Here is a 26,440-nt window from a genome sequence, read left to right on the forward strand (position 1 = left end):
GTGGTGAATTATAATCTAATGAATTTGCCATTATCATAAATTATTAAGCTGCCACAAAATTGTAGCTAATTGGATTCCAAGGTCTATTAAAGCTTATAACCACTTATATTGATATTTTCAAGACCCTCTTACATAAAGTGAGCATCTTTATTATTTTGCGTGTGGGCTGCTGGGAGGATGAAATATTAAGACTCTTTTCTTTAAGGAAATGTCCCAGAATGCATTTGGTCTTCTCGCTCAGCTTGGGTAAATGCTGGATATATTATAATGACTTTATTTATTTTTTAGATTTTTATTTATTTATTTATTTATTTGACAGGGAGAGAGAGCAAGAGAGGGAACACAAGCAAGGGGGGTGTGAAAGGGAGAAGCAGGCTTCCCGCAAAGCAGGGAGCCCGATGTGGGGCTTGATCCCAGGACCCTGGGATCATGACCTGAGCCTAAGGCAGACGCTGAATGGCAGAGCCACCCAGGGACCCCTATAATGACCTTTAAATGTGGCTTTGTGGATTTGATGGCTATCTCCCCACCTTAGCACTTTCAAAGCTTCTGGTGGCAGAAGATGGCCAGGTTCAGAGTGGACTCTAAACAAATGCTAGCTGGATGGAGCCTATTGTGTGCATCAGGTTTTTCTCAAAGATTATTTTCTCAAAGATTATCTCGAAGATATTTTCCTGCAGCATTATTCAAAGAGCATTCTTCCACATTTCCACATAGGAAAGGAGAAACATTTACCCAAAGAATATGGTATAAATATTTTATCAAAGAAGGAATGCATTTTCAGAAGAGCTTTCCAATCACTATAGGTGAGAACAATGGATGTTACAGAGCAAGTGTAAGAACACAGTTTAAGAACACAGTCATTGGAGAATTCAGGATGAAATCCTCAATTTGAAGATTTTGCAGATATTGAGAGTGACAATTTCATGTTGAATATAAGGGTAAGTGTAGTTGGTAGGGCAATGGGAATGGGAACTTCAATGAGCTCAACACAGGGAGTTAGCACTCATGAGTTTAGCAATCTTGAATAGTAGAGAATGCGATTCTGTGTTTTATTCCAGTCATTTGTTGTTCTCCCCTTTCTCTCTCCTCATCCTCTACCTATAGAAAATCACTTCTTTTTCCCATATATATTTCCACTTGGTTTTTAGATAACAGTTGCATCACTGTATCTTGAGTACATAGAGTACATTGCATGTCTAAAAGATACAATAGTAGTTTTACAGAGAGCTCAACTGAGGTTTAATTTCCTCTTTGGCACTTCAGTGTTGTTTCTGAATATTCTGCCATAGCTGTCTGAGGGAACAATATCAATTTTAACATGCCTTGGTTTAGAATAAAGTACTTCTTATCAAGATTGTTCACCTACTTGTTATGAAGCAATTTGGGCAATCACTAAAGTCATGAAATCTAATGATACAAATCTAATGGGGAATTTCACATATGGGCAGAATAAAGTCATCTCAATGGGAATTTCTTGTTGGTTTAGAAAAGTGATGCTCTGTTTTTATAAACCTAATGTTTTCCATTCCATATGGGTTTCTCTATTCATGAAAATTAACCCTTGGTTTAGAACAGATAAATCTATAGGAGAAAGACTTATTCTTCTGCATGATCTGCCTTTGGTGTTACTAGACACATGTGGTACTCAATTTTTAATAGATTATAATATGCAGGGGGTAAATAGGCATTCTTATTTGTAATGAGGTCATGGCTCATCACATGACAAAGCAGATGTGGACACGCTGTCTTTTATTCTTATCTGTAGGCCTGCTTTGTCTCTTCTTCCTCAATAAATTCTTATTGAATAATCCTCTAATCCATACTTTGGAGTTTTGCATTTCAACTTTCACAGCATTTCCATTACCCTTTTCACATTCTTTACACGGGCACACGATTCTAGTTAATTCTAGCAATTGTCCCACCAGGAGCACACGGATTGACAAATCTTTTCTTGGCCCTCTCTAGCATATCATCTTTCAAACTCTGTTGTAACACACATACACAGGAGTCAGGCTTATTTGACTGATCTGCATTCTTTCCTGAATGGCAAAATGTTTAAACTAGTTTTTTGAATCAAAGCAGTCATTGATAACTCTTCAGGTACTTAAAATTCATCTTGGGGCCCCTGGGTGGCTCAGTCAGTTAAGCGCCTAACTCAGTTTTGGCTCAGGTTATGGTCTCCCAGTCGTGGGCTCGAGCCCCGTGTTGGGCTCCACACTCAGTGCAGAGTCTGCTACTGATTCTTTCTCCCTCCCCCTCTGCCTCTCCCTGCCCCCACTCTCACTCTCTCTCAAATAAATAAAATCTTAAAAACAAAACCAAAAAACCCTCATCTTTTCTTCTCTGCTTGTATTGAGCTGTTCAAGCTATAGTAGGACAGGGCTGTGCCTGCTTGTCTTCTCCCTTGTCTCCATTATATCCTCATGCCTAGCACAGTGCCTAACATATGTGACTATATTTTTGTTAAAGAATGAATGGAACAATGAATGATAATGAAAGGAAAGTTCGTTGACTCGCAGCGCTTTTTTTTTCTTGTTCTCTCTCAAGTTCTGCTTTCAAGTTTATGCTTTCTGTGTTGTAGACTCCATTCAACCTCTTAAGTGTCTCTTTCTTCCATTAATGAATTTTATTGAATATTCCTCTTAACACCCAAGTTATTTCTGTGTGCCCAGAATTATGCTGGATGCTAAAATTTATCATACTTGATGTGCCTGTGAGATCATAATCCAAGCTCAGAAAGCTCAGCTCCAACTGAGTCTGGTGTGCAATCAGATGTAGAAGTGAGTATTCCTGGTTCTGTATGATTGTGTTTGGAAAATATATGTGCTATGATTTCAGTCTTATTAAGTTTGTAATATTTGTTATGTCTCTATGTGATTTAACCAGGAGCTTCTTCTGTGTGTACTTGAAGAAAATGTGTATTCTGGTTTTCTTGGATGAAATGTTTTATATATATCTTTTAGAACCATGTATTCTGAAGTCTGCTTCAAGTAAATAATGTTCTGGTTGAAAAAAAAAAAAACCTTTAACTGAGAGTACTTGTTTAAAATGAAGCATATCAGAGCAGAGTTGTGTGGGAGGATGGATGAAATAGATGAAGGGGATTGAGTACACTTATCATGGTGAGCACTGAGTAATGATGTATAGAATTGTTGAATCACTATATTGTACACCTGAAACTAATATAATACTGTATATTAACTATTCCGGAATTAAAAGAAAAAAATAAAAAAGAAATGAGTTTTCCCTTCCCTAAGTATAGTAATGTCTACTTCATTTGCTGTTATATGGATGAACATACGTGAATTTACCTTCTCCCTCCACAACCAACGAGTTCCATAAAAGAAATAGAAATAAAGTCCTATGGCATTGAAAAAAAAGAATGTTACCCTTACAACTAAAAAATGTTCTTTGCTTTATGCAGTGTTGATAGAAATAATACCATTACATACCTCCCAGCAATCTTAACTTTAAAAATAACTGATATTCACTTTCCATCCTGACTAGGATAGTGCTTATCAATTCTCCACCCAGAAATCTTGAAGGCAGAGAATAGCATGAGTATTATTGTTGGAGGGATATGGGAAGAAATAGCCATGTGCAAACCTAAAATTTTATTTGACATCTCCTATTTTCACTTTAAAATTAATGCAAACTTTGAACTCCATTTTAAAACCATGCATTTGCTATTCATGGAGTAAAATTGACATCCTGGGTATATTTGCCCTGATCTAAAGCTCCATGTACCCCTAGCCTATGGCTGGCACATCCCAGTTTGTGAAGTTCAGAAATAGGGTTTGCAAGTTTGAAAGATACTTAAGCTTAGTGAAAAAAAAGTTCTACCACTAAACGCTCAGGCTACATTAAGGAAAATAAAATACAACTTAATGAACAACTTAAGGGCTATTCTCAGCATAGACACAAACAGCTGTAAGATTTCAGAGAAGCAAAATTTACTTCAAAAGGGGAGTTTTGAAGTTTTTAAGAGGAAGCAACATTCCAGGCAGTTAAGAATTTTCCTTTATGTGTTCAATGAAAATGTAGATTAGGGTCTACTTTTTAGTTTTCTGTTTCCTCCTCCCACATCTAGTCAGTGATCACCTCACCTCGCATCTTTTGATAATCTCATCTCTAATGAATTATTTTATTTGCTACAAGTCAGGAAACAAAATTAAGCTTGTTTAAAAATTGTTTTCTACAGAAGGCTCTAAATGAAGACTTTCAGGTAAAAATGGGTGAATTTGGGGGCTGTGTGAGAGGTGTTTGGGATGCAGAAATCCAAATATCCAGGTATGGAGACATGTTCCAACGTATAGAGTTTTCTGAGAGACCACTGTCCAGATAATTGAAGTAATGCTGTGTTTATTATTTAATGATAACATGTACACTATAATGTATTATTACTCTTTTGTTTCTGTTTCAAAAAAACCTTCTTTTTATCATTGTTTTATTTCAACTCACACATGGACCAACTCATTCCAAGTATTTGAGCACCTGATTTTAACTCAGGGTTTTAATGACATATTGATGTTCCAAAAGGATTAAGTGGAGTGGGGGTGGGTCTGTTAGGAAAGGGACTGGAAGGACAGATGGGACAGGTTACACAGAACCATCATATGAGGTCCTGCCAGACCTGGAGGCTTAGGTTCTAACAGCTAGGTGAAGGAAAGCAAGAAGGGTTTCAAGCAAGTGACTGAACTAATAATGAGGTTGGCATTTTAGGTTGCTACCTCTGGCAGGCAATAAATCCTTAACTAAGGACCATGCAAATAGGGAGGGTATGTTCTGGAGACAATTAGAAAATAGAACTGACAGAACTGAGTGACTAATGGAAATGAGTTTAGAGTGATCCAGGAGATGTTGTCTAAAACATCCATGTTTTGGAGGGGCTAGAGAGATACGATAATAAAAATTTAATAATAATGAAAATAACATTGTTGAGCATCTACTATGTGCCTGAATGCTTTACATGAATTCTTTAGCAGCACGGCAAGCCTTGGAATTTGGTATAATTAGTGTCTCCATCTTAAAGATGATGAAACTGGGGCTCAAAGGGGCTTCCCCGCCTTAGATCACACAACTAGAATGGCGCAGAGGTGGGTGCCACAGGAATAGCAAGTGAGACGTGATTGCTGTCCTCAGGCACTTAAGGAATCTCCTTATGGATGGCCAGTACTTTATTGTACAAAGAATGCTTTTAAAAATGTTATTTTAGTTGATCCTCATGTAACACTGTGGAGTAGGCATTGTTATCATCATTTTACAAATGTTGAAACTGAGATCTAGAAAGAGTGAGTTTATTGTCTAAGATGACACAGCAGTAGATGACAAGTCTGGTTCAGATAAGAAATCTGAGTACTTTGCAGAACACTACAACTTCTTATTTATAGGCTTCATTGGTGAGTTACTGCTACTGCTCACACTGTTGTATGTTCCATGTCATTCATGGGAAAAGAGTAGAGAGGATAAATTTAGATTCTGGGATCAGACTTCTTAGGTTGGCATGACATTTTTCTTGTAAGACTTTGTTCAAGTTATATAATCTTTCTGAGTCTGTTTTCTTATCCAGGTAATGGGAATAATAATTGTATCTTTTGCTCTTTTTATGGGGCTGCAGTCATAATTTTTAAAAGATAATTTATACAAAGTACCTGGAATTTAGTAAAATTCCATAAATGTTGGTAGTGATAACAGTAGTTCAAAGAAATGACATGACATTAGCTATGGAAGGAAATATTAAAATTTATAAAATCCCATTTGAAATGAACTTTAAGGGATTTCAGAAGGTATAGAAGGAGCAATACTGTGGTTATGGGATTAAGGATATTTTTAATCCTGGATATTATTTTTTGTTTAGAGTTTATGAGTAGGAGAGTTAAATTATTAGAAATGTACTTAAAGAAAAGCAATTAGGTAACCCAATGTAATAGTTCTGGTAAGAGTCCCTAAGGTCCTGATCATGGGTGATAGTGGAAGGAACAGAAAGAGGACAGGTCTGAGATACTGCAGAGCATGTTAGAGAACTCTTCCCAGCATGCATTTGGGTTGTTTCCCCACCATATCACTTGGTGAAAAATAAGAAATGCAAATTCATTTTCCATTTGGACTAGGAGAAAATCTAATCTGGACAGCATTTGCTACACTATAATGAAATACATTCCAGAATTAGGTATAAATGGCTTGGGACTTACATGATGTTCTGATTGCCTGTACTTTGTTTTTATCCTTTGGCACAGGAAACCTGGAGTTGGTTGGTGTATAGATTCACTAATCTACCTTTGCTATTGTCTGCATTTCAAGAGGTGTTTATTTGATAGCTTGTATGCTGTGTGCATGTGAGTTTTCCACTTGAAGCATGGTATTTAGGATTTTTCCCCCCAGAATACAGAAATATATAAGATGTAAAAATATCTATACCCTATTGGTTGTACTTAGTATTTCAGTCTCAGTTGAGTTTTCATGGTTGTCTAGCTGTTAAGCTGAATTAACTTTGAGTAGAGTGATTACTTTAAAATTATTACTAATAGTGTTTTAATTTCTCACATCCTATATTGAATAGGAGTGGTTAGCCTTTTTGTAATGAGCTGAGTATTTCATTTTATAATGATAACTTTAGAATGTCTGTGATCTAAAACTAGTGAAAGTTCTTGAGACCATGCATAATCTTAGGGAAAGGAGGACATTTAAGCCTAAGTGGTATTTTTCAACATAAATACCTGTCTGGCAATCCTGGATCCACTGGGGCCATCCAGTATAGCTGCATGAAGTTATAGGTGCTTATTCACATTAGGGTGAGGGGCTGACGTGGCTGGTCTGGTTGTAGGTATACCCTTCCAGATGAGTATCTTTCCTCACATCTACTCCATGAGAATCTCAAGCTTTGAAATCAGCTCAGATCCAAGGTGACCAATGACATATATGTCATAACTGGATTTTTACTTAATATGTTTCTCTTCGGCGTCTGTTCAAATGAGCCCAGGTGTTTGGCATTCTCAGAATTAGCATTCAAAGGCTTTTTTATGTCCTAATGCCTATGAACATAGCCTGGTTGGTCAAACAAGAATAAAGAATGAGCTATCACAATTCGCACCATCATATCTTATGTTGGTAAGTTTGTAAGTTTTACTATGTATGAGATAGCAAATAACAGTGCCACTGAGAACTGGCATAGTGAGGCCTAGAACTACCTCACTCAGTGATTGCCACTATAAAATCACAGCCCCTCTGCATCTTGTCAGACATTCATAATGTCCTTAAAGTGCTAGAAACAGGCAAATCTCTTTTTAAGTCTACTACCTTGTATATGCCTCATGTGCCCATAACTTACCTGAATGAATCCTTTAAATGAGCTGTTGATGTCCTATTAGCTGCTTTTTCCTCCCAAAGAAATTCATGTTCAGCTGCAAGATAACTTCCTGTGTGAAATTTACAGGTCTGTCAGCCGTAAAAAACATTAATGCATAATACATAAACAAAACGTATGCTCTTTTTGCAAAAAAAGGCAAAAGAAAAAAAAGAAAGGAATTTAGTCTCTGCTTTCCAGGGGAGAAAACATGAATCTTGCATTTTTATTTTTGATGCCGTTTTGCCTGTAAATATATGAGATGACTATTAATGCCCATATTCACAGCAGGAGTAGAAGGGAAATGACAGTAAATTATAAAGCACATTTACATTATAACAAGGCCCATGGAAGCATTGTAATTCACAGTTATTTCAACAGAGGTTGGACTCCCTCCAATTTAATTTTCTGAAGTTGGGCTGTGCAGCTGGGTCATTCCTGGTCTAATCTGGGAAATGTATCTCTTAAGGCTGTGGATCAGAATGCCAGCCTCCCAGCTGTCACCAAGGAGCATCATTTACAGCCACTGAGGTCTGAGGGCAAAGCATCAGAATCACTTTATGTGGACACAGCAGCCTAGCTAGCTTCATAAATTCTGTTGCAAAGAGCAATAATCAATATTTCATGTTTAATGATGCAGAGCTAAAATTAGTATAGATTTTATGTCTTCTACTTTTCCAAATTATGCAAACATTAGTATCCCCTTTTTTAGTGCCCTTATTACATTTCCATTAAAAAAAGGCCAGTGTGGGGGGGCATTGAGGAAGATTGGTGATGTTTAATTGAATGATTGAATAGTCAAAAGTGTCAAAAGTAATTTTGGCTCTTAACTTTTGTTAAATAGTTACCTTTAGGTTAACATGAAATTATTTCCAGCACAAAAAATGATGTATGTAAGTGGCACAGGCTTTGTCACCCATAGCTGCACAATGAAGTAAATTACAGATTGTTTCCGTGTTTTAAGTTACTTTAAATGCTCTGGGATATGCTGGGAATAAAATGGCCAAGGTATAAGTCAGAAAAGTTAAAGGTTGGTATTTAAATATAAGTGCACTTTAGAGAAAAAATAATTTTGAGTGGATTTCTTATTTTAAACTTGTTCAAAGAACATATCCTGCTTGTTTAGACAGTAGAAGTGGCAGGGACAAAAAAAAAAAGAAAAAAAAGAACAGGAGAAAAACCAGCAGGAGTAAACTGGAAGGACAGCCAGACACAAAAGAACAAAATCCAGCATCTGCCATCTAATCTTAAAGTTCACACCCAAGTCACTTCAGACCAGCTCTTATGATAGTGGGAGACATAGACTGGCAAGTAATCAATATACCCCTAACAGTACAGCCTGCATTTCACAGCCTCCTGTAACACAAGTTTTATTTGGGAAAATGGGATTAAGGATATGGAATACTCTGTCTCGGTTGTGCTTGAATTATTCAAGCAAAAGCAAACTTAGGATCCTAGAGACATGTCAGCCAGAGTCCAGTAAGAAGACCGATGACTCATTTAAAAGGGTGATTGAAAGAGTTAATGGAGTGGCTACATAGATATGGGCAGGTTGTAGGGACAATCACAAGGGATGGCGATGCATCTGGCTCTGTCAATAGCTAGAAAGGACAACAATAAGGAAGGGAAAGGAAGTGAGGGAAAGGAAGAAAAGGAAAGAAAGGCCTCGAAGGGGCAAGAAATGGGAGCAGTTATGGGACTATGGCAAGAACCACCTTGTGGGAGAGGCCACCCAATAGGAGCTATGGCCTCTAGTAACACCAGTCTGTGCTTTCATAAGGAAGAGGAGAAAAGAGAGTAAGTACTCCAACTTCTCTCTCCTGCTAACCTTTGATCTTATGCAGTACCTCCCACTGCTTAAATCCTATCCAAGGCCATAAGACAAAGGGGCCTGGTTGATAAAGCCCAAAATTTTGAGCCTCCCAGAACTCAGAGGAGAGTGGGGATGAGTCAGGAGTATGAATAGGGAGATGTTGGTCAAGCAGAGCAAAGTTTCAGCTAGCAAGGTAAGTAACTTTTAGAGAGCTAATGAATAACAGTGTACAGTACTTGAAATTTGCTAAGAGGGTAGATCTTAAGTGTTATTACCACACTAAAAAAAAAAAAAAAGGAAAGAAAGAAGAAGAAAGAGAAAAGAAGGAAAGGAAGAAAGAAAGAGAGAAAGGGTAACTATGTAACAGGGTGGATATGTTAATTAGCTTGATTATGGTGATTATTTCACAATGTTTACATATATCAAATCATAAAGTAGTACACCTTATATATAATTCTAAATTGTCAATTTAAAACTGGAAAAATATAATATATAAAAAAGAAATTACTGAATGATTTAAAAAAGTTTATTGTGAGAGAGAAAGAATCAGCAGAGGACATACAATTTCTTGGGATTCGGGGGGCCATTATGTTACTAAGATTTCTTTTCATTTCAGTTAGAATAATGCATTCAGTTCATTTATCATTCATTTATTCAACAGATATTTATTAAGCACCCCCTAAATGACTCACTGAGGAATAGGCATCTCAGTGCGAGCAAGTCACCATCCCTGACTTTAAGGATCCTAGTGGTGGGGTGGCAGGGTGCGTCAGGTAGAGAGGTAATGCTAAAATAGGGATCACCACGGGTTGCTGCGGAAGCAAGGTAAGGTTTCTGACCCTCCTGTTGAGTTCCGAAAGCTTCTATGGGGAGGAATAATGTGGGGGCTTCCTGAAGGAAGAGTGGGAGTGGGTGTGTAGAATAATTGGGGATACACTGTTATTGGATGTCCAGTAAGAGAGGATGTGAGCTCTAGGATTATGTGAATTTTCCCATGACCAGACTTAGGGAGGGAGTCTGTGGGGCAGGGCACATGAGGTGGAGTCGGGAGAAACAGCTGGGCCCTGTTGCACCAGACCTTGGCTGAGGAATTTGGAATCTATCCTCAAAGCACTGGGAGCTGCTGGTGGTTTCTAGTAGGGGAATGTCATTGCCAGATATGAAATCAGAGACAAAAAGGACTAGTGGGAGAAACCAGTGATGGGAAAGACCAATTTGTATATGTTTTTAATGGTAAATTGAAACAAAACTTTCTCAAAAAGTGAAACTCCAAGTGAAGATCTGTTGAGCAAGCAACTTCCTTATTCATTTCCAAGAAAATGAGGACATGGTTTGGAACTTCCAGGCCAATTGAATTGAAGTGTTTTTGTATCGTTAGCTTAAATAACCAAATGATGAAATCAATCCTCCAAATTGTCAGCAGAACAGCTGTTCAGAAAGCTCTTGTTAGTCATTGACCTTATGTTTAATATGATTTCCTAGAACGTGGATAGTCAGATTGAATAAAGTACTGCATCAAAGCTCTCCCCACACAGCAAGCTCTCTGCAATGAAAGAACCAAGGGAAGGAGAGTGGCTGGCACAGAGTGCAAAAGCCCTTTATTTCCTGTCCCCCAAATCCCCAGGGGAAAAGAAAAGAAGAAAGCACGCCACAGGCACATCTTAGAGAAGAAAGTGCTGGGACTACTAACAGCTCTCTTTCCTAGTCTCTTTCCTAGTCATAATCCAGGGGGTAAAAAAGAACAAGTTTATGACCTAAAAATCCTCCTTTGGTTTTCAAGAATAACTATGGATTCTTATTCCATCTATTTCCTTTCTGTATAACAGCTGGTTCATCTGTTGCTTATGTCACTGGAGGTGGGATGGGATATGATGAAGGATTAAGTGGGAGGGTTGGAGGTTTGGGGGAGAATAGAAGATAAATGTGGAGACTTGTTCTTAGAATAAGAAACCAATGTCTGTAGTGCTGAAGAGTTAGTTTTACCTTGAAAATAAAAAGCCATGTGTAAGAGTGAGAAGGATGCTCTATCTATCGATCTGTCTACCTATTGATCATCTTTATCTTCTTACCCATTTATCATATATATGTGTGTGTGTGTATATATATACATATATATACACACACACACACACACACACTCTGCCAATATTGTACTGGCTTCCACTTACTGTGAAAAGCACACATGTAAAAGAGTTAAAATAAAAATAAAGAATTTCACACATCATATAGTGAAAGAAGGGGGTATAATTGTACTAACAGCATGGAAAAAGTAGTCCTGACAACTATTTAATTTAGCTTAAGCTTCAAGGCAAAATAAACAACCTCTGTTAAGACTTATGAATTGTTATTGTTGATGAAAAGAAGAGTACTGTTGTATCAGAAGGGGAGAATAACCCCTCGTGGTAAATCCTAAAATTTTATTCTTTTATATGAGAGAACCTGTAGCAAAATGTACGGTGTCTTATATAGCAGTTTTGCAGAAGATGCAGAAATGTTCTTCATATGAGGTTTGTTATACCAACATTGGATATAAAAGCAGCAGTATTTAATAAAAAGGAATTGAAGACCATGACCTGCTTCATCCATTATTCTTCTTAATAACACATTTTTTAAGACACTGACAAAACAAAACAAAATAAACAAGAACTGCCCAGTTCTGAACTTTTATAGTTCCAGGCCTCATCTAAGTTAGGATTTTGTATATAGTAGCCCTAGGTTATGGCTCATACTGTCACTTCTGAGCTTGGATTCTTTCAAATGAAAAAAAATAGAAATCTTAACCAAAAGTGCCTTAAGCAAGTGAGAGAATCTATTGGCTCATGAAACTGAAAAGTCTATCAATATGCTGGTTTCAAGCTCCATTTTGACCCAGAGGTTCACAGCATCACTAGGGCATTGGTTCCTTAGCTGTTTTCCTTGGCTTCCATCCCCTCTGCTGTGTTATCTTTTTCTTCCAGTTAGTAGCTCTTACCATAGCAAATACTTACTTTTGTTCCAGGGTTCTTCATACTTCAAAATCCTTATAATCTAGAATTCAGAGGAAAAAAACGGAAATTCTTCTCTAGGTTCCAAAGTGAAGTTTAAACAATTAACACTGGTTGACCAACTAATTTAAAATACAATGCTGAGTGAATTAAACCAGAAACAAAAGAATAATTTTATATGAAGTTCTAGAATAAGCCAAATTAATCTATGATAACAGAAATCAGAACAGGATAGGGGAATTGAGAGAGAAGAATTGGAAAGGAAATTTCTAGAGAGAGAAATGTTCTTTATTTCATTTTTGGGTGGTGGTCCTGCCAGTGTTTGCATTTGCCGAAAGTTGTATGTTTATGATATGTGCATTTCACACACTTAAAAATGAAAGCCTAGGTACTAAAAGATCATGCTGGCTGATGTAAGGAGAATTGGCTGAAGTGGGCTAATATGGGAAACAGAGATAGGAGACTCACAGTTGGCTTAGAAGCAGAAGTCAGTTCTGGATATATTTTGAAGTTGAATCAACAAGATTGCTGATTGTTGTGAGAGAAACAAAAACATAAAGGCTGACTCCTAGGTTTTAGCTCTGCTTATCTAGGTGAATAGTGAGTGATGCCATTTGCTAAAATGAGGAAGAAGTGGTGAAGAAGGAGTTTTGGGTGGGAGGGTGGAGGTAAGGAAATCAAGACTTTGGTGTTGAACTTGAGATGCCCATTGCACATGCATTTGGAGCTGTCAAGAAAGTGGTGTAGAAAGGGAGGAGTTTAGAGGAGGCGCAAATACAAATTTAAAGCCATAGGACTGGATAAGACCTCCTGAGGAGTGAGGATTGATAGGGAAGAGGACAGAGGCTTAGGATAAACTGCTGGCATGTTTCCAGAGGAGCTAAGATTTTGTAGGAGTAAGGAGGATCTGGGAGAAGAAATGAAGAGAAGAAGGAGTCCCATACCTCCTTTAGACTGCTGGGTATAGCATGTGGGAAAGAAATGACCACCTCTTAAGTGGACTGCAGGGGAGATGGTGTGTTCAGGGACTCACCCAAGTTTGCCATCAGCAAAGTCCTCTATATTCTAAAACTCTTTTCTAAATGGTTCTTTGATCTTCTTGCTCTAACAAAAACTTAGAACAGTGAGGCAGGGTACAGTCAGAATAAGTTGAAGGAATGTTCAAAGAAGTTGAGGAGATAGAGGATTTTGCTATTGACAGATTCTGAGTTCCAAAGTGCTCAGTGGAAAGGTTGGAGGGATTGGGGACAGGTGGGTGACTGAGTCAAATTCTGGGATGCACAATGCAGTATAAAGTTAAAGAAATTGAGTAATGGGGGATGACCTAGGAGACTTGGATGTCTGGTAGCTTAGAAGCATGTGGAGACTAGTCCTGATGGTATTTTAGGGACAAATGTGTAATTAATTCTAATTGGGGCTTCCTCTTGGCACTTCAGCAATTTTTGTGAAGAGGCAAGTAGTGCCTTAAACACTGTGGCCTGAAGAATGGGATTACAGAGACTATGGATGCATGAAATGCAGGGAAGGGGTGTGTGTGTGTGTGTGTGTGTCTGTCTGTCTGGCTGGCTGTCTGTCTGTCTTGTGCATTTCTGAGCACTGTGACTCAGGGATGAGGTTACCTAGAATTACCAAGAGACAGAAGAGGACAATTGCTGAATGGCCAAACCCAGCACACACTCATTAGAGCCCTTCACCCAGCAACCAGCAAACATAATACTGTTGACAAAGTAAATTTGGAAGAGCATGAGTGGATCCATATAAACACATCCCTACTCTGGGAAAATAACAGGAAGCATTATCTCTAGTGGCATTAAAAAAAATCACACAATTTGAGTGGCAGTATTATATTCTAACTTGATCAAGGATCAAATTTTACTGTATGTTTAAGTACTTATCCATCACAAAGTCCAGAAATCTCAACAGTGTGTTATCTCAATTTTGCAGACAACTGTACTCAAATATTATTACCCACAAATACATGGGATCAATTTGTAAGATACTTCTTTTCTTTTTCACAGGAAGAAATGAAAAGATTGCAGAATCCTTTAGAACAAGTTAATGATGGAAAATATTTACTTGAAAAGTAAGTAAAAAATACCGAAGGAAATTAAATTATATTTGAGGTTAAAAAGCTTTCAAGAAAAAAAAAAAAAACAAAAACCTGGCAAGGCAAAAATGAATAAGTAAATTCCACAGTTTTTTATGATATCATTGCAGTCAGGACCCAGAAATATGGCTCATTTGAGATACAGTTAGATAGATTTATGGCCAGTTGAGCTATGATATGCAAGCTGTACTGATTAACAGAGTAATATGATACATGGAGATGTGGTGCTATGTCTGAGGGCTTAAAACTTAACAACCCTGCCCTGTTTTTGGCTTTTAATCAATGACATGTATGGAAGGCAGTCATAAAATTTGCAAAAAGCTTAAAGATAACGCGAAGACCAATAGAATAAACATTTAAAATAATACAACAGAATGGAACAAAACTGCACTAGAAAAAAAGCAAGCAAGAAAGAAATGAAATTTAACAGAGATACAAGTGAATTTTTCATTTAGATTTTTAAAAAATTGTGCAATTTGAGCATGTGAGAGATATACTGTGATTTCAATTTGTAAATAGGTGCTTTGAGGTTTTATCTGATATTAACATGAGACCATGATTCTATATGGCTTCTAAAAATATTATCACAATACTAGACTGATCAATAGCCATGCATTGTCAAGATAAAAGAAAAAATGAACTATCATTTACTGAGCATTTACAATATCCTCCCTATTAGTGAATGCTTACAGATGTTCCCTCATAGAATTCTGATTACAGCCTTTGACATAGGTACTATTTCCATTTTATTGACGGGGAAAGAGACTCAGAGAGCTTTCAGCACTTGTCTAAGTATATTTAGCTAGGAGTAGTGAGAGTAAGAATTTGGATACCACCAGAGCTCCAGCTCTCAACCACTGGCTAAGTCCCAATGCAAAGCCCGTGTGGGTGCCACCAGTGGCTCTGGTCATCACATTTAAAAAGCATATAGAGGGGCACCTGGGTGGCTTAGTCAGTTAAGCGTCCAACTCTTGATTTTGGCTCAGGTGTTGATCTCAGGGTCCATGAAGCCCCTCCGTGGGCTCCACCCTGGGCGTGAGGCCTGCTTAGGATTCTCTCTCTCCTTCTCCCTTGCTCTCCGCTGCTCATATGCTTTCTCTTTCTCTGTGTCTTTCTAAAATAAAATAAAATTAAATTAAAATAAGTTAAATTAAAATAAAATAAAATAAAATAAAAACCACATAGACCTTCCCAAAAGCATCAGAGGAGGTCAATTAAAATTGTGAGGGTTCTGGAATCATGTGAAACTATCACAAAGAGCTGAGTATGTGTACTTGGAGAAAAGAAATCTCAGAGGGAACATAATGGCTTTCCTTAAACATTTGAAGGAATTTTCCTATTAAAAAGGGACTAAATTGCTCTTGCTCTAGAGAGCGTAGCAAGAAATCAGCGAGCAGGATTTATGGAGAGACAGCTTTGTGACTCAGAAAATTAATAACTTTTGTAAAAATGCTGCCTGCCCAACAGAATGGACTTCCTTGTTGAGGAGTGAGATGACAGATACTAGAAGTACCCAAAAAGAGTGAAATGCCCATCCAGCTGAAGTGCTATTGAAAGCATTCCTGAAAATGGGAAATCTTGGGTATGATTCCTCTTTCTGATTTTATCCTAGCTTTGTGAGTCTGGACAAATTATTTAACCCCCCTGAACCCAGCTTCCTCATCTTTAAAAATGAAGACAGCAACACTAACTTGACAGTCTTAGAGCATTAAATAAGACACGCACAATAGCACAGTGCCTCCAATGTCAGCTCCGTCTCTTTCCATCCCGGTGGCTGTTTGCACTAGACACTTTCAGGTTCATTCTATCTCCATGGTTCTAAGATTTTGCCATGTCATCACTTGAAGGACAGTTTCAGCCCTTTGATTAAATGATGTTTCTGAGTTATCTTCAGATTTAATTTATGCTTATCATGTCTACTCTCATTAATATGAATAACTAAGAATAAATTAGTTCAGTTCGGCCCCCCCATCATCACTAGCAATATGTAAACAATAATAATTAAAAAGTTTTTGGCTGTGTAACTAGAAAGATTTTCCTCTATGGAGATTAGTGTGATGACATTAGATCAGTGGTTCTTCATCCTGGATGCCCTTAAAATCACCTGGGAGTTAATAAAAATGGCATAAGGCTTGGCATAATCTTCACCCTAGACAAACTGAATCTGAATCACTAGGGATGAAGTCCTTAAATTAGTATTTCTTAAAAGCTGACTTCATGTGATTCTAATAAGGAGCTGGGGATGAGAACCAGTGATCTAGGTGCATTTTAGATTCCTTTGGTTATTCAATAATCTCATGTAGTTTAATTCTCTTAGGACACACTTTCTCTGTGACTTTCAGCCCTTTTGACATGCGGCCACTGAGCAAACAGTCAAGAAAGAATTTTTGAGACATTTTCGGTGCAAAAAGGTGTTTTTATTAAAGCATAGGGACAGGACCGGTGAGCAGAAAGAGTGATTGATTGTGATTGATTATATACTTTTAGGTTATGGGGTGAGGGTGGAGATAAAGTCTCTAAATGGATTTCCATATGCTAAAGAAGACTTACAGGATCCTGGAGGTCTGGGTGTTCTCAAACTAGGTTGCTTTTAGTCTCTAGCAAAACATCAACATTATTAAGGCAGCCAGGAGTTCCTTGAGGAATGTCACACTCTACCTGTCTTAGGTATTTGTCAATAGGCTGCAAGCTGTAAGGAAATTTAATTTTATCTACATTTCTCTTGACTTTGTATCTATTAAATTTGATTATGCTGGTATTTCATTATTGATTTTAATGTAAGAGGTGAACTCCTGAAGTTTTTTCCTTGCTAATTGACCACAGCTCTGTATTAAACTTCTCACTAATACCAGCATGTATCTTTCCCAGCTCTCTGCTCTCAGGAAGATTTGTGAAGATTAATGGCAGATATGTGGGCTTCTGCCTCCTCCTTCTTCCCCTATTCTTTCCTTGTTATCCTGAAGCCTGGGGAAGTTAAAAGCTTTTGGAAGTGGCCAATCTGCTTTGCATGCTTATTTTTGCTTATCATGATTGAGGAATTCCAGAGATGGAAATTAAAGTCTCCCCTCAAAGCACACAGGCCTGTGGGGTAAGCTTCCCTTATCATGTTTGTGCAGGGCAGGGAGAAAACAATGGCTGCCAGCCCTAACAACCTATACCCATTTGCCTGGAATTCTAGAGACTTTCCTGGATGGCTTTGGGGCAGGACTGTGTCCTTGAAAGCTGTCAAATTTGATTGAAAAATTGGTGTACTTTGAGTGAGCAGTTAGGCATTTCATTATAGCTGTAGCTGCTGTAGGTGCTGATGTGACTCATCTCAGCTACTTGAAATGACCGTAAGTGAAGTGATGGTGGTGTCATAGCAGTTGATCAGTTATTCCCCCTTGGAACATTACATTTATTTTGAATGCTCAACAGGGTTTTGTGGTAGCCAGTCAGTGTGAAGGGAGGGCAAGCTGTAGCTCTATTCTGCTTGATAGGCGGGGCCAGTCCAGTGCATTTGTGCACACACACGCACATACTCAGGAAAGTTTTCCATGTGCCCATCAACAGAAGAGTAATTAGTAAGGCCGTTAATTAAGAGCCTGCTTATAACTGTATGGTTTTTGACAATCATTTATTAACTTAAATAAGACCTTAGGGTGACTGCTAGTTGTTGTAAATATTGAATCAGGCTGGGTTTCTGGTGGGAAATATGTGATTGCAAGTCAGACATTCCCCTCACATATCATCATTTTATTACCCACAGGTAATTATGGATGGAATGAGCTAAAGCTTTCCAATTAAACCTACAGGTATTCATAGTTTATAGTTTGTTGAGGTTGTATAAATTATAACCCCAAATTAGCAAATTTATTAATACTATAAATTTTTTTTTCTTTTTATGAAAACTTGAGCTTTGCCTTTGGTTGCTGCATAACTACAGGTCCCACAATACCTCACATGTCTCTCTATTGCCCAATTTGCTAATAAGCTATTAAGGGGTTTAATTAACAATATCTTAAAGTATTTTTGCTATAAGGCTGTTGTCCCTACGAGATCATAGACTTGTAAAAACAAGACTTTACATGCCCCTCAACTCTGGATTAGGTCCCTCTGTGTTTCCCCTTTAATAGCATCCATCACACTTGTAATTATTTGTTTAATATTCATCATCTCCTAGATTATAAAACCGCAGAACACGGACCATGTCTAGTACTATTTTCACCATTGTATCATTCGTGTTCTGCATCATTTTTGACACATAGAAGACATACAATATATTTATGAATGAGTGAATAAGGATGAATTAATAACGGACCCAGAATACGAATGACATTGAGCAAATGAGTGGTTTTTTCCTTACCCCTCAACATCCCAGCTGGGCAACCACAAAGCTATATTGTGCTGATGGCACCATCTACCGGCCACATCGGAATTTATCTAATCTACTGTGTGTTTCCCCACCTCTTGGTTATTCTTTTCGAAAGAGGAGAAAATCCTAGATACCTTCTGCACAATTTTTAAAAATCTTTTTCTTTTCTTTTCTAAAACCACAATCCTGATACTTATTTTCAGACTAATTTCAGTACCTTCCTAAATATTTTCCATCATTCTCCTTGCTCACTCCTACCAAAAATCACCCTTAAACATCCCATTCACGTTTCCCCACTCCAAATGCTTTATGTTTCCCTGCCGCTATGTTTTTCACACTATAGATAACAATTCACTGATGGTTTGTTAAATCAGTTTGATGGGTCACCACTGAAATATAATCTTAAAAATCTGAAATATAATAAAATATATCAGCATACATTACATGTAGTTGGGGAAATAACGTTCCCTGAAATTTTTGTTTCAGTTTTAAATACTCATGTGCACACACGTACACACACACACCCTTAACACGTGCATGTAATGGATTCGGATGCCAAATATTTGACCTATGGAAACCACAGTCAGTATGATTAAGTTTAGTAAGTATGGTGTTAAAATCCTTCAAGCAGCATTTTGTTGTCGTGAGACTTGAGTTTTAATGTGGCTTCTGCTGTATAGTGACTCGAACATAATCTCTTTGAGCTTCAGATTTTTCAGCTGTACCATGGGGAAAATACTTAATTGGTAGAGGCTACTGTGAGACTTGAATAAGATAATACATGTAAAATATCTATGACAGTGTTTTATATATAATTTGTGGCCAATGACTATTAGTTTTCTGCTTATCCAAACTTATTTCCTACATTTATCCTCCACTTTCACCACATTGCTCTTTATTGTCTAAAAATAGCCTGAATTTTTTCACCTCTAATCTTTTGTTTTAATATCTCGCTTATATGTATTACTTTCACATCTCAACTTATCTAATTCCTGTCCATTCTTCAAAACCCACATCAACTAACACCATCTCCATGAAATCTTCCCTGATCATTGTAGCGCCCAGTCATTGCCTAATAAGCCCATAGGAACAGTGAACATATATCTATAGACCCCTGCCAGCAGTTTTCCAAGGTGGAGATTCATGCTTTGTTCATAGTGGGGGCTCTGCAAAAGCTTACAGAATGAAAGGAGGAAAGGTTCAATGGCAGTGGCGCTATTGGAATGAGAATGAATGAGATCCTCTCTACAACTTGGACAATGCCATGGGATTTATAACACTCTCCTTATGTTTTTTTCCTTCCCCTGAATTGGCCCAATATTTTGTTTTCCTCTTTGCTTAAAGGAAATGACTTTCATGCCTTAAATATGAATGTTGAGCTAAAAATCAAAAGTAAAAATCAAAAGAACAGAAAAGGTAAAAGGCAAAACAATATTTTCTTTTTATAGTATGGTTATTTATCCATTATCCATCAATAGCAACCTTTAGGCCTCTGTGAATTAATTAAAATGAATGAAATTGGATGTATATCTGCTTTTTCAAATAAATATGAATTAGCAGTTTTATTGCTATAAAGGTTGTCTAGATTCAGCTATATTGAGGCATTATTTCTGTTTCTAGTCACCAGCTGGCCATGGATACAGAGAATAATATTGAAAAATATCACCTAAATCTACAGCCCCTGGCATCAAAGGTGAAAATGTAAGTTATTTCAAAATTTACATCAAAGCATTAGTTTTAAAGTTCTTGTTTTTTTAAAATTTTTTATTATATTATGTTAGCCACTATACAGTACATCCTTAGTTTTTGATGTAGTGTTCCGTGATTCATTGTTTGCGTATAACACTCAGTGCTCCATGCAATACTTGCCCTCCTTAATACCCATCACCCACCTATCCTAATCCCCCACCTTCCTCCCCTCTGAAGCCCTCAGTTTGTTTCCCAGAGTCCATAGTCATTCTCTCTTCTGTTTACTACCCCCTTCATTCTTCCCTTCCTTCTCCTACCGATCTCCCTGCTATTTCTTATGTTCCATAAATGAGTGAAACCATATGATAATTGTCTTTCTCTGCTTGACTTATTTCACGTAGCATAATCTCCTCCAGTCCCGTCCATGTTGCTGCAAATGTTGGGTAATTGTTCTTTCTGATGGCTGAGTAATACTCCATTGTATATATGGACCACATCTTCTTTACCCATTCGTCTGTTGAAGAGCATCTCGGCTCCTTCCATAATTTAGCTATTGTGGACAATGCTGCTATGAACATTGGGGTGCATATGGCCCTTCTCTTCACTACATCTGTATCTTTGGGGTAAATATCCAGCAGTGCAATTGCTGGGTCATAGGGTAGCTCTATAAAGACCTCGATGGGAGACAGGAATCTATCAAAATCATAGAGGAGAACATAAGCTGTAACCTCTTCAACATCGGCCACAGCAACTTCTTTCATGACACGTCTCCAAAGGCAAGAGAAACAAAAAAAAATGAACTTTTGGGACTTCATCAAGATAAAGTTGTTTTATGACCTTCTAGAGTACTCTGGAATTGGGGGTTACAAGAATTAAGCACTTATTTATTTCACATCTATATGTTAAACACTATTTCCTCTTTTCTCTGAGCAGCAACAAAACTGTTTTGGGCAAACAGAGCCATCTACTGCACAATGTGGGGAATCATTTTATTGTCATCACGTCCTAGTTTCTTGGTTTTTCCCTTTTTAGGCAGAATGCAGCTCTTCAGCATCCACTAGCATATTCTGTCCTATTAAGAGGATCTTAATAAAATAACTTGGTTAATTCCACCTTGGAACAACCTGGCTATTTTTACATTGGGCCATTTCTTCATTATATACACATAGACACTTTCAGTTCTCTTCCTCCTATTTCCATTCCACCTCTCATCCATATATTTTGGAAAAATATCTCTTCTTTTTCTTTTCACTTCCTGTCATTTTCCTTTTTATTCTCTCTTAATAAGGTCAAATGTGAGACCCTTCCCCACTACAAATGACTGTTACATAATGATAGTGCTAAGAAGGGGCGCCTGGGTGGCTCAGTTGGTTAAGCATCTGACACTTCATTTCAGCTCAGGTCATGATCTCAGGTCTTTGCGCTCAAGCTCTCTGGCAGCCCCCAGGTTGGGGGGCCCCCATGTCAGGGGTCCCTACAGAGTCTGCTTGGGATTCCCTTTCTCCCTCTCCCTCTGCCCCTTTCCCTGCTCACGTCCTCTTTCTCTCTCTCTCTGTCTCTCAAACAAATAAATCTTTAAAAAAAAAAGTAGTGCTAACAACACCTCAATATTAACAAAAATGAAACTGGTAATTTCCAGAGTGAGACAGGCTATATTCTAGAACAAAATAGCAACTTTCTAAAACCGTATTTCAGTAGAGAAGGGACCTATCATAATCACCTTAGAAGCAATTTTAAACTATGCTTGCTTTCTGTGATCCTTTCCCATTCTGATTTTCCATCAGGGTTGCATATAAGAATTTTCGGTGAGATCCTATGTAATATCACACACACACACACACACACACACACACACACACACACACACACACAGCTTAACACTCTGAAGGCATGTATCCGAGAATTTAAATGTGTCTGAGCTTGGCTAGGATCACTGATCATTTGCAGAAAAGCCCAAAGAGGAATCTTTCAGAAAATAAGTCACCCCAAAGAAGGGAGCCTTGTAGTACAACTTTGAAGAACAATAAGCCATGGATTTAGGAACAGAAATGATGCAGATATATAATATCCTGCTGGATAAAAGCAAATATTAACATAACCCCCTGCTAATTTACATTAACCCTGGTTATCAATAAAAGGTTTGTCTCTGAGTGAGAACGTAGAGATACCTTCAAGATAAAGTTCAAACATGGCTTCTGAACCTGTTGGGTCCCCTACTAGGAAGCTCTGTGTCACGCTTACTAAAGGAATAATAAATCAGGCTACCAAATTTTATGCAAGCAATGTGTAGCCTCACTACACAGGATGTTAGTTTTCAAACATAGGTTGCTTTATCCTTAGGAATTTTCTCATTAAGATAATATCCTCTTAAATGAAAAAGTGTTGGAATGGAAAGTTGTTTGTGTGAAAAATTAGAGTGTTTGATTTGAATGCAAATGAAGCTAGGAAACCTCTCTGGTCTTTTTTGGTTTTCATCATCCCTAATATACAGAGGGGCAGGTGCCAGGAGGAGAAGCAGGCAAGAAAAAAATATCTCTGGCTGAGATTTCAGCCAGCTCAGAGAGTCTGGGATTTTCCCTGCAGCTGGCTTGATGGAGGAGTCTCAGCTCAGTGAGGTGCAAACAGAATGGTTTTATCTCTTCTAATAACTCTGAACCCCATTTCCACTCACTGGAGGAGGATGAGGGAGAGAAAACTTAATCTTGTCCAATAATGGAATTTGAGTCCCATTGGGGAATTTAGTCCAGTTCAGTGACTCTTGTCTAATCTGGTTATTAAATTCTTAACTCTCATGACAGGTTGAACATCTCCCCTCTACACACATTACATCTTTCCTACAGCTGTGCAGCTTGCTCTCCTTTGTGTTCTCTCCTCTTTCTAGTTGCCCCTTCTCCTTGGTATTACCTCTCCCACCCCTCATGTGCTGAACACCCAACTGCCCCAAGATTCCCATTAATGGTAAACACTTACCCTCCTAGGTAGGTGTTTCCTTAAAAATAGCTCTAAGGATCGGGGCCCTATGAGAAGGGTCGTCTGGTCTCCCCCGAGTCCCCACCGATGGTGTAGGCTGTGCCTCTCATTGTGTCCCGTGCTCTGCTGAAACTGTCTCCCTCAGACTGACCTTGGCATCCTCACCCTCAGGGTGGATCTTGTCAAACCTTCATTCCCACTTCCCAAGGGATTTTCTTTAGACCTGCAGAGCATTGGATATGAAAGATGGTGCCTTGTCCCAGATTCCAGAGTCACTGTCAGACTTCACAGGCTTTCTCTCAGGGTCTTCTGGGTTTTATTGGTGGGAAGCTGCTGAGCATCTATCTTCTTCTGGTGGGTAGAGAGAAGTGAGGGAAGCAAGGATTACTATACTGTAAAATCTGCTTTCCTGGAAACTCTCCTCTCCCTTCCCTGACAAGGAGAAGAGGGTTAGTAGGTTCCAATGAAGGTTTTCTGGACAATCCAACCTCTGCAAGCCCTGAGGTGGGATGCACCTTGGCAGGCTAATCTGTGAACATAAAAGACAATAAGGAAGATGAGAACTGTTCTCAAGTGTGGGCTTCCTCCATCATATACCTGCACTAGTGAGAACTTGAGGTGGGGGCTGGATGGTGCGGAAAAGACTCTCAGTTGTTTCCTCACACTCAGACCAACTAAAAAGAAAAGAATTTGATAAGAAAACTTCAACCTCTATGTGGAGTGCAAAGTATCAGTGAAAGAAGTAGAGACCTGCAGGGAAAGAACACATGTGAGTATGGGGGTGGAATTTAGAGGAAGTGTCAGGAATGTGCATGAATGCAACCCTTAACGGGTAATTTTGAATTTTAGACTTGAAGGATCAAAGGACTGTGTGAAAAGGGGAAAAGCAATCAAGGTTGCACAGCTATTAATAAAAAGTCATTTGGGGGAGGTGAAAGGCAGGTTTTCTGAAGATCAAGCAAAGGCAAGCCTCTCAAGTCAGAAAATTTAGTGAAAGCAAAAGTAGTAGTGAGAGCACCACAGTGAAGGGTCTCAACGCAACTCTCAGACTAAAGACAGATGTATTCTTAAGAGGCAAGGCTGGAGTGAGGCCCTGGGGATGAAGGCACACATCAAAGGAACACAGGCTTTAGCACTGCGGCCTGACTGAAAGGGAGGAAACGGACTCTCCAAATCCCATGAAACTGCTACCCTTCACATGGGGTTACATCTGGCATGTTGTAGTAGGATCTAAAACGCATCTTCTGAATATAAACCATCACTTAACAGTTGTTCGTTAACTGTGTGCAATCCCTCTCCTGATGTTTTAGCAAAATACTTATTTTGTTACAGACAACATAGGCATCTGTTGACTACACATCATCTTTTGAACATCAGCTTGTTAAATGTGTCCAGTTCCTCTCATTTTTTATTAATGTATTTGATGATTTAGAGATGAAACAACATTTAGATTCTATAAAAGAGAGGGAGACAGAGACACACACAGACACACAGTGTCTGCACTGGAGAAAAAAGACAATTCCCAGGAGAATTTCAAAGATATTTCTCAATAAAGCCTTCTTAAAAGGCGAAAGATTTATACAATCTGAAGAGAAACCAGAGTATAATAAAGCCTTTTTAAATGTCATTTGTTTGAGAGTAATGCCTATCAACTTTGGTCAAAGTTTAATTAAAAGAAGATACAAGAGAAGAATGGTTGAGAGCATATAGCTTGGAGTTAGAGCAACTAGGAGAAATCCCAGCTCTGCTCTTTACCCACTGTGTGACCACTGTCTGGGCCACAGTTGCATTCCTCTATAAAATGAGAACACTAACCATGTCAAAAAGTATTGGAGAGAGCTTTCGATGAGAAAATTAAAAAAAAAATTAACCTAATATATCTTTTCCATGGAGTTATACTGTTTCCAAACATGTTTTTATGCCAAATTGGGCTAATTAAATATTGCCCTTAAGAATCCTTAGGAACCCAGCATATCATACCAATGTATATGATTAGCACATATTACTTAAAAATTTTTGAAAGTGTTTGCTTTTCTTAAGTAATTATAATGATTTATCTGAGTCTGTCATCAAGTTTGAGGCTGACTTAGATACCGTATCCTTAATTCCTTACAAGAAAGACACAGAGGTTATTGTTATTCTTGTTTTGTGGGTAAACACAATGTAGGCCAATAACTTTAGTATTTTGCCCAAAGACTACAGCTAATGATAAGTAAACTGAGCAAAACCTGTATCTCTCTAAACACACTTAGTTTCTGGGGAGTTCTCTTTCAAGATGGCTAATGCAGGAAGATCCTGAATTCACCTCCTCCCACAGACATACTGAATTTACAGCTACATATGGAACAATATCCCTTGGAAAAAAAACCCTAAAAACTGGCAGAGCAACCCCTTTATATCAGGCAAACAAGAGGGAAACCACATCAAAACAGGTAGGAAAGCCTGGGACATAATCTTGCTGTAAACCCCAGCCTCAGTACGGTGACTCACAATTGAGAAGGAACTCGTAACACGGAAGTTCTTCCTGAGGCATGAAGGATTGTGCTCTACATCAGGCACCCCTGCTGCTAAGACCAGCACCTGAAAGACATGCCTGCAAAACAGTTGGCTTTGGAGATCAGAGGAGTCCCAGTGCCCATGAGACCTGCAGGGCTACGGCCACCTGGGGCAGGGCTCTTAAAGGGCCTGTGCGCAGACTCATCTCTCTCAGGGCCCCATGCAGAAGTAGCCCTTTGAAAAGTGCCCAGACTTTATGTGAAAAAGACTGGTCTCCTTATTTTGAAATATGAGTCTGAGAGCCAGAGGCCTGCTGGGATATTCTCTGGGGTCAGAGAATGGTGGAAACCATCTTCCTGCTCTCTGCCCTGCTAAAGCCAGTGGGCACCATCTTTTTAAATTTTTTCTTTTTATTTCTTTACTTTTCTTTTTCTCTCTTCTTTCTCCCTCTCCTTCTTCTCCTCCCTCTCCTCCTTTGCCTCCTCCTCCTCTTCCTTCTTCCTCTCTTTTTTTCTGTTTTTGGCAGGTGCCATCTTTGCCCTCCCCCTCCTTGCTCCAGCCAGTGAGCACCATCTTTGTGTTCTCCTTCTGCCACACTGCACAAGAGCGGTATCTCCCAGAAGACAGCTTCTACACAGATTTGATGGTCTGGTGTTGGGGGCTGCCACCCAGGGAACACCCT

At 38.5% G+C, this 26,440-nt stretch overlaps 1 protein-coding gene across 1 annotated transcript in view; it reads left to right on the plus strand.

Moving 5' to 3' along the window:
- IQCJ (IQ motif containing J) overlaps positions 1–26,440 on the plus strand; it is a 193,854-nt gene that overhangs the window by 158,660 nt on the left and 8,754 nt on the right. Inside the window, exons 2-3 of the mRNA XM_087870330.1 lie at positions 14,161–14,225; positions 20,224–20,304. Of these exons, the coding sequence (XP_087726456.1) occupies positions 14,161–14,225; positions 20,224–20,304 (146 nt within the window). The remainder of the gene's footprint in view (positions 1–14,160; positions 14,226–20,223; positions 20,305–26,440) is intronic.

Source organism: Ursus americanus, chromosome 20 (assembly GCF_024610735.1).
Source record: "Ursus americanus isolate L20-20 chromosome 20, mUrsAme1.1.p, whole genome shotgun sequence".
NCBI classification, from domain to species: Eukaryota; Metazoa; Chordata; class Mammalia; order Carnivora; family Ursidae; genus Ursus; species Ursus americanus.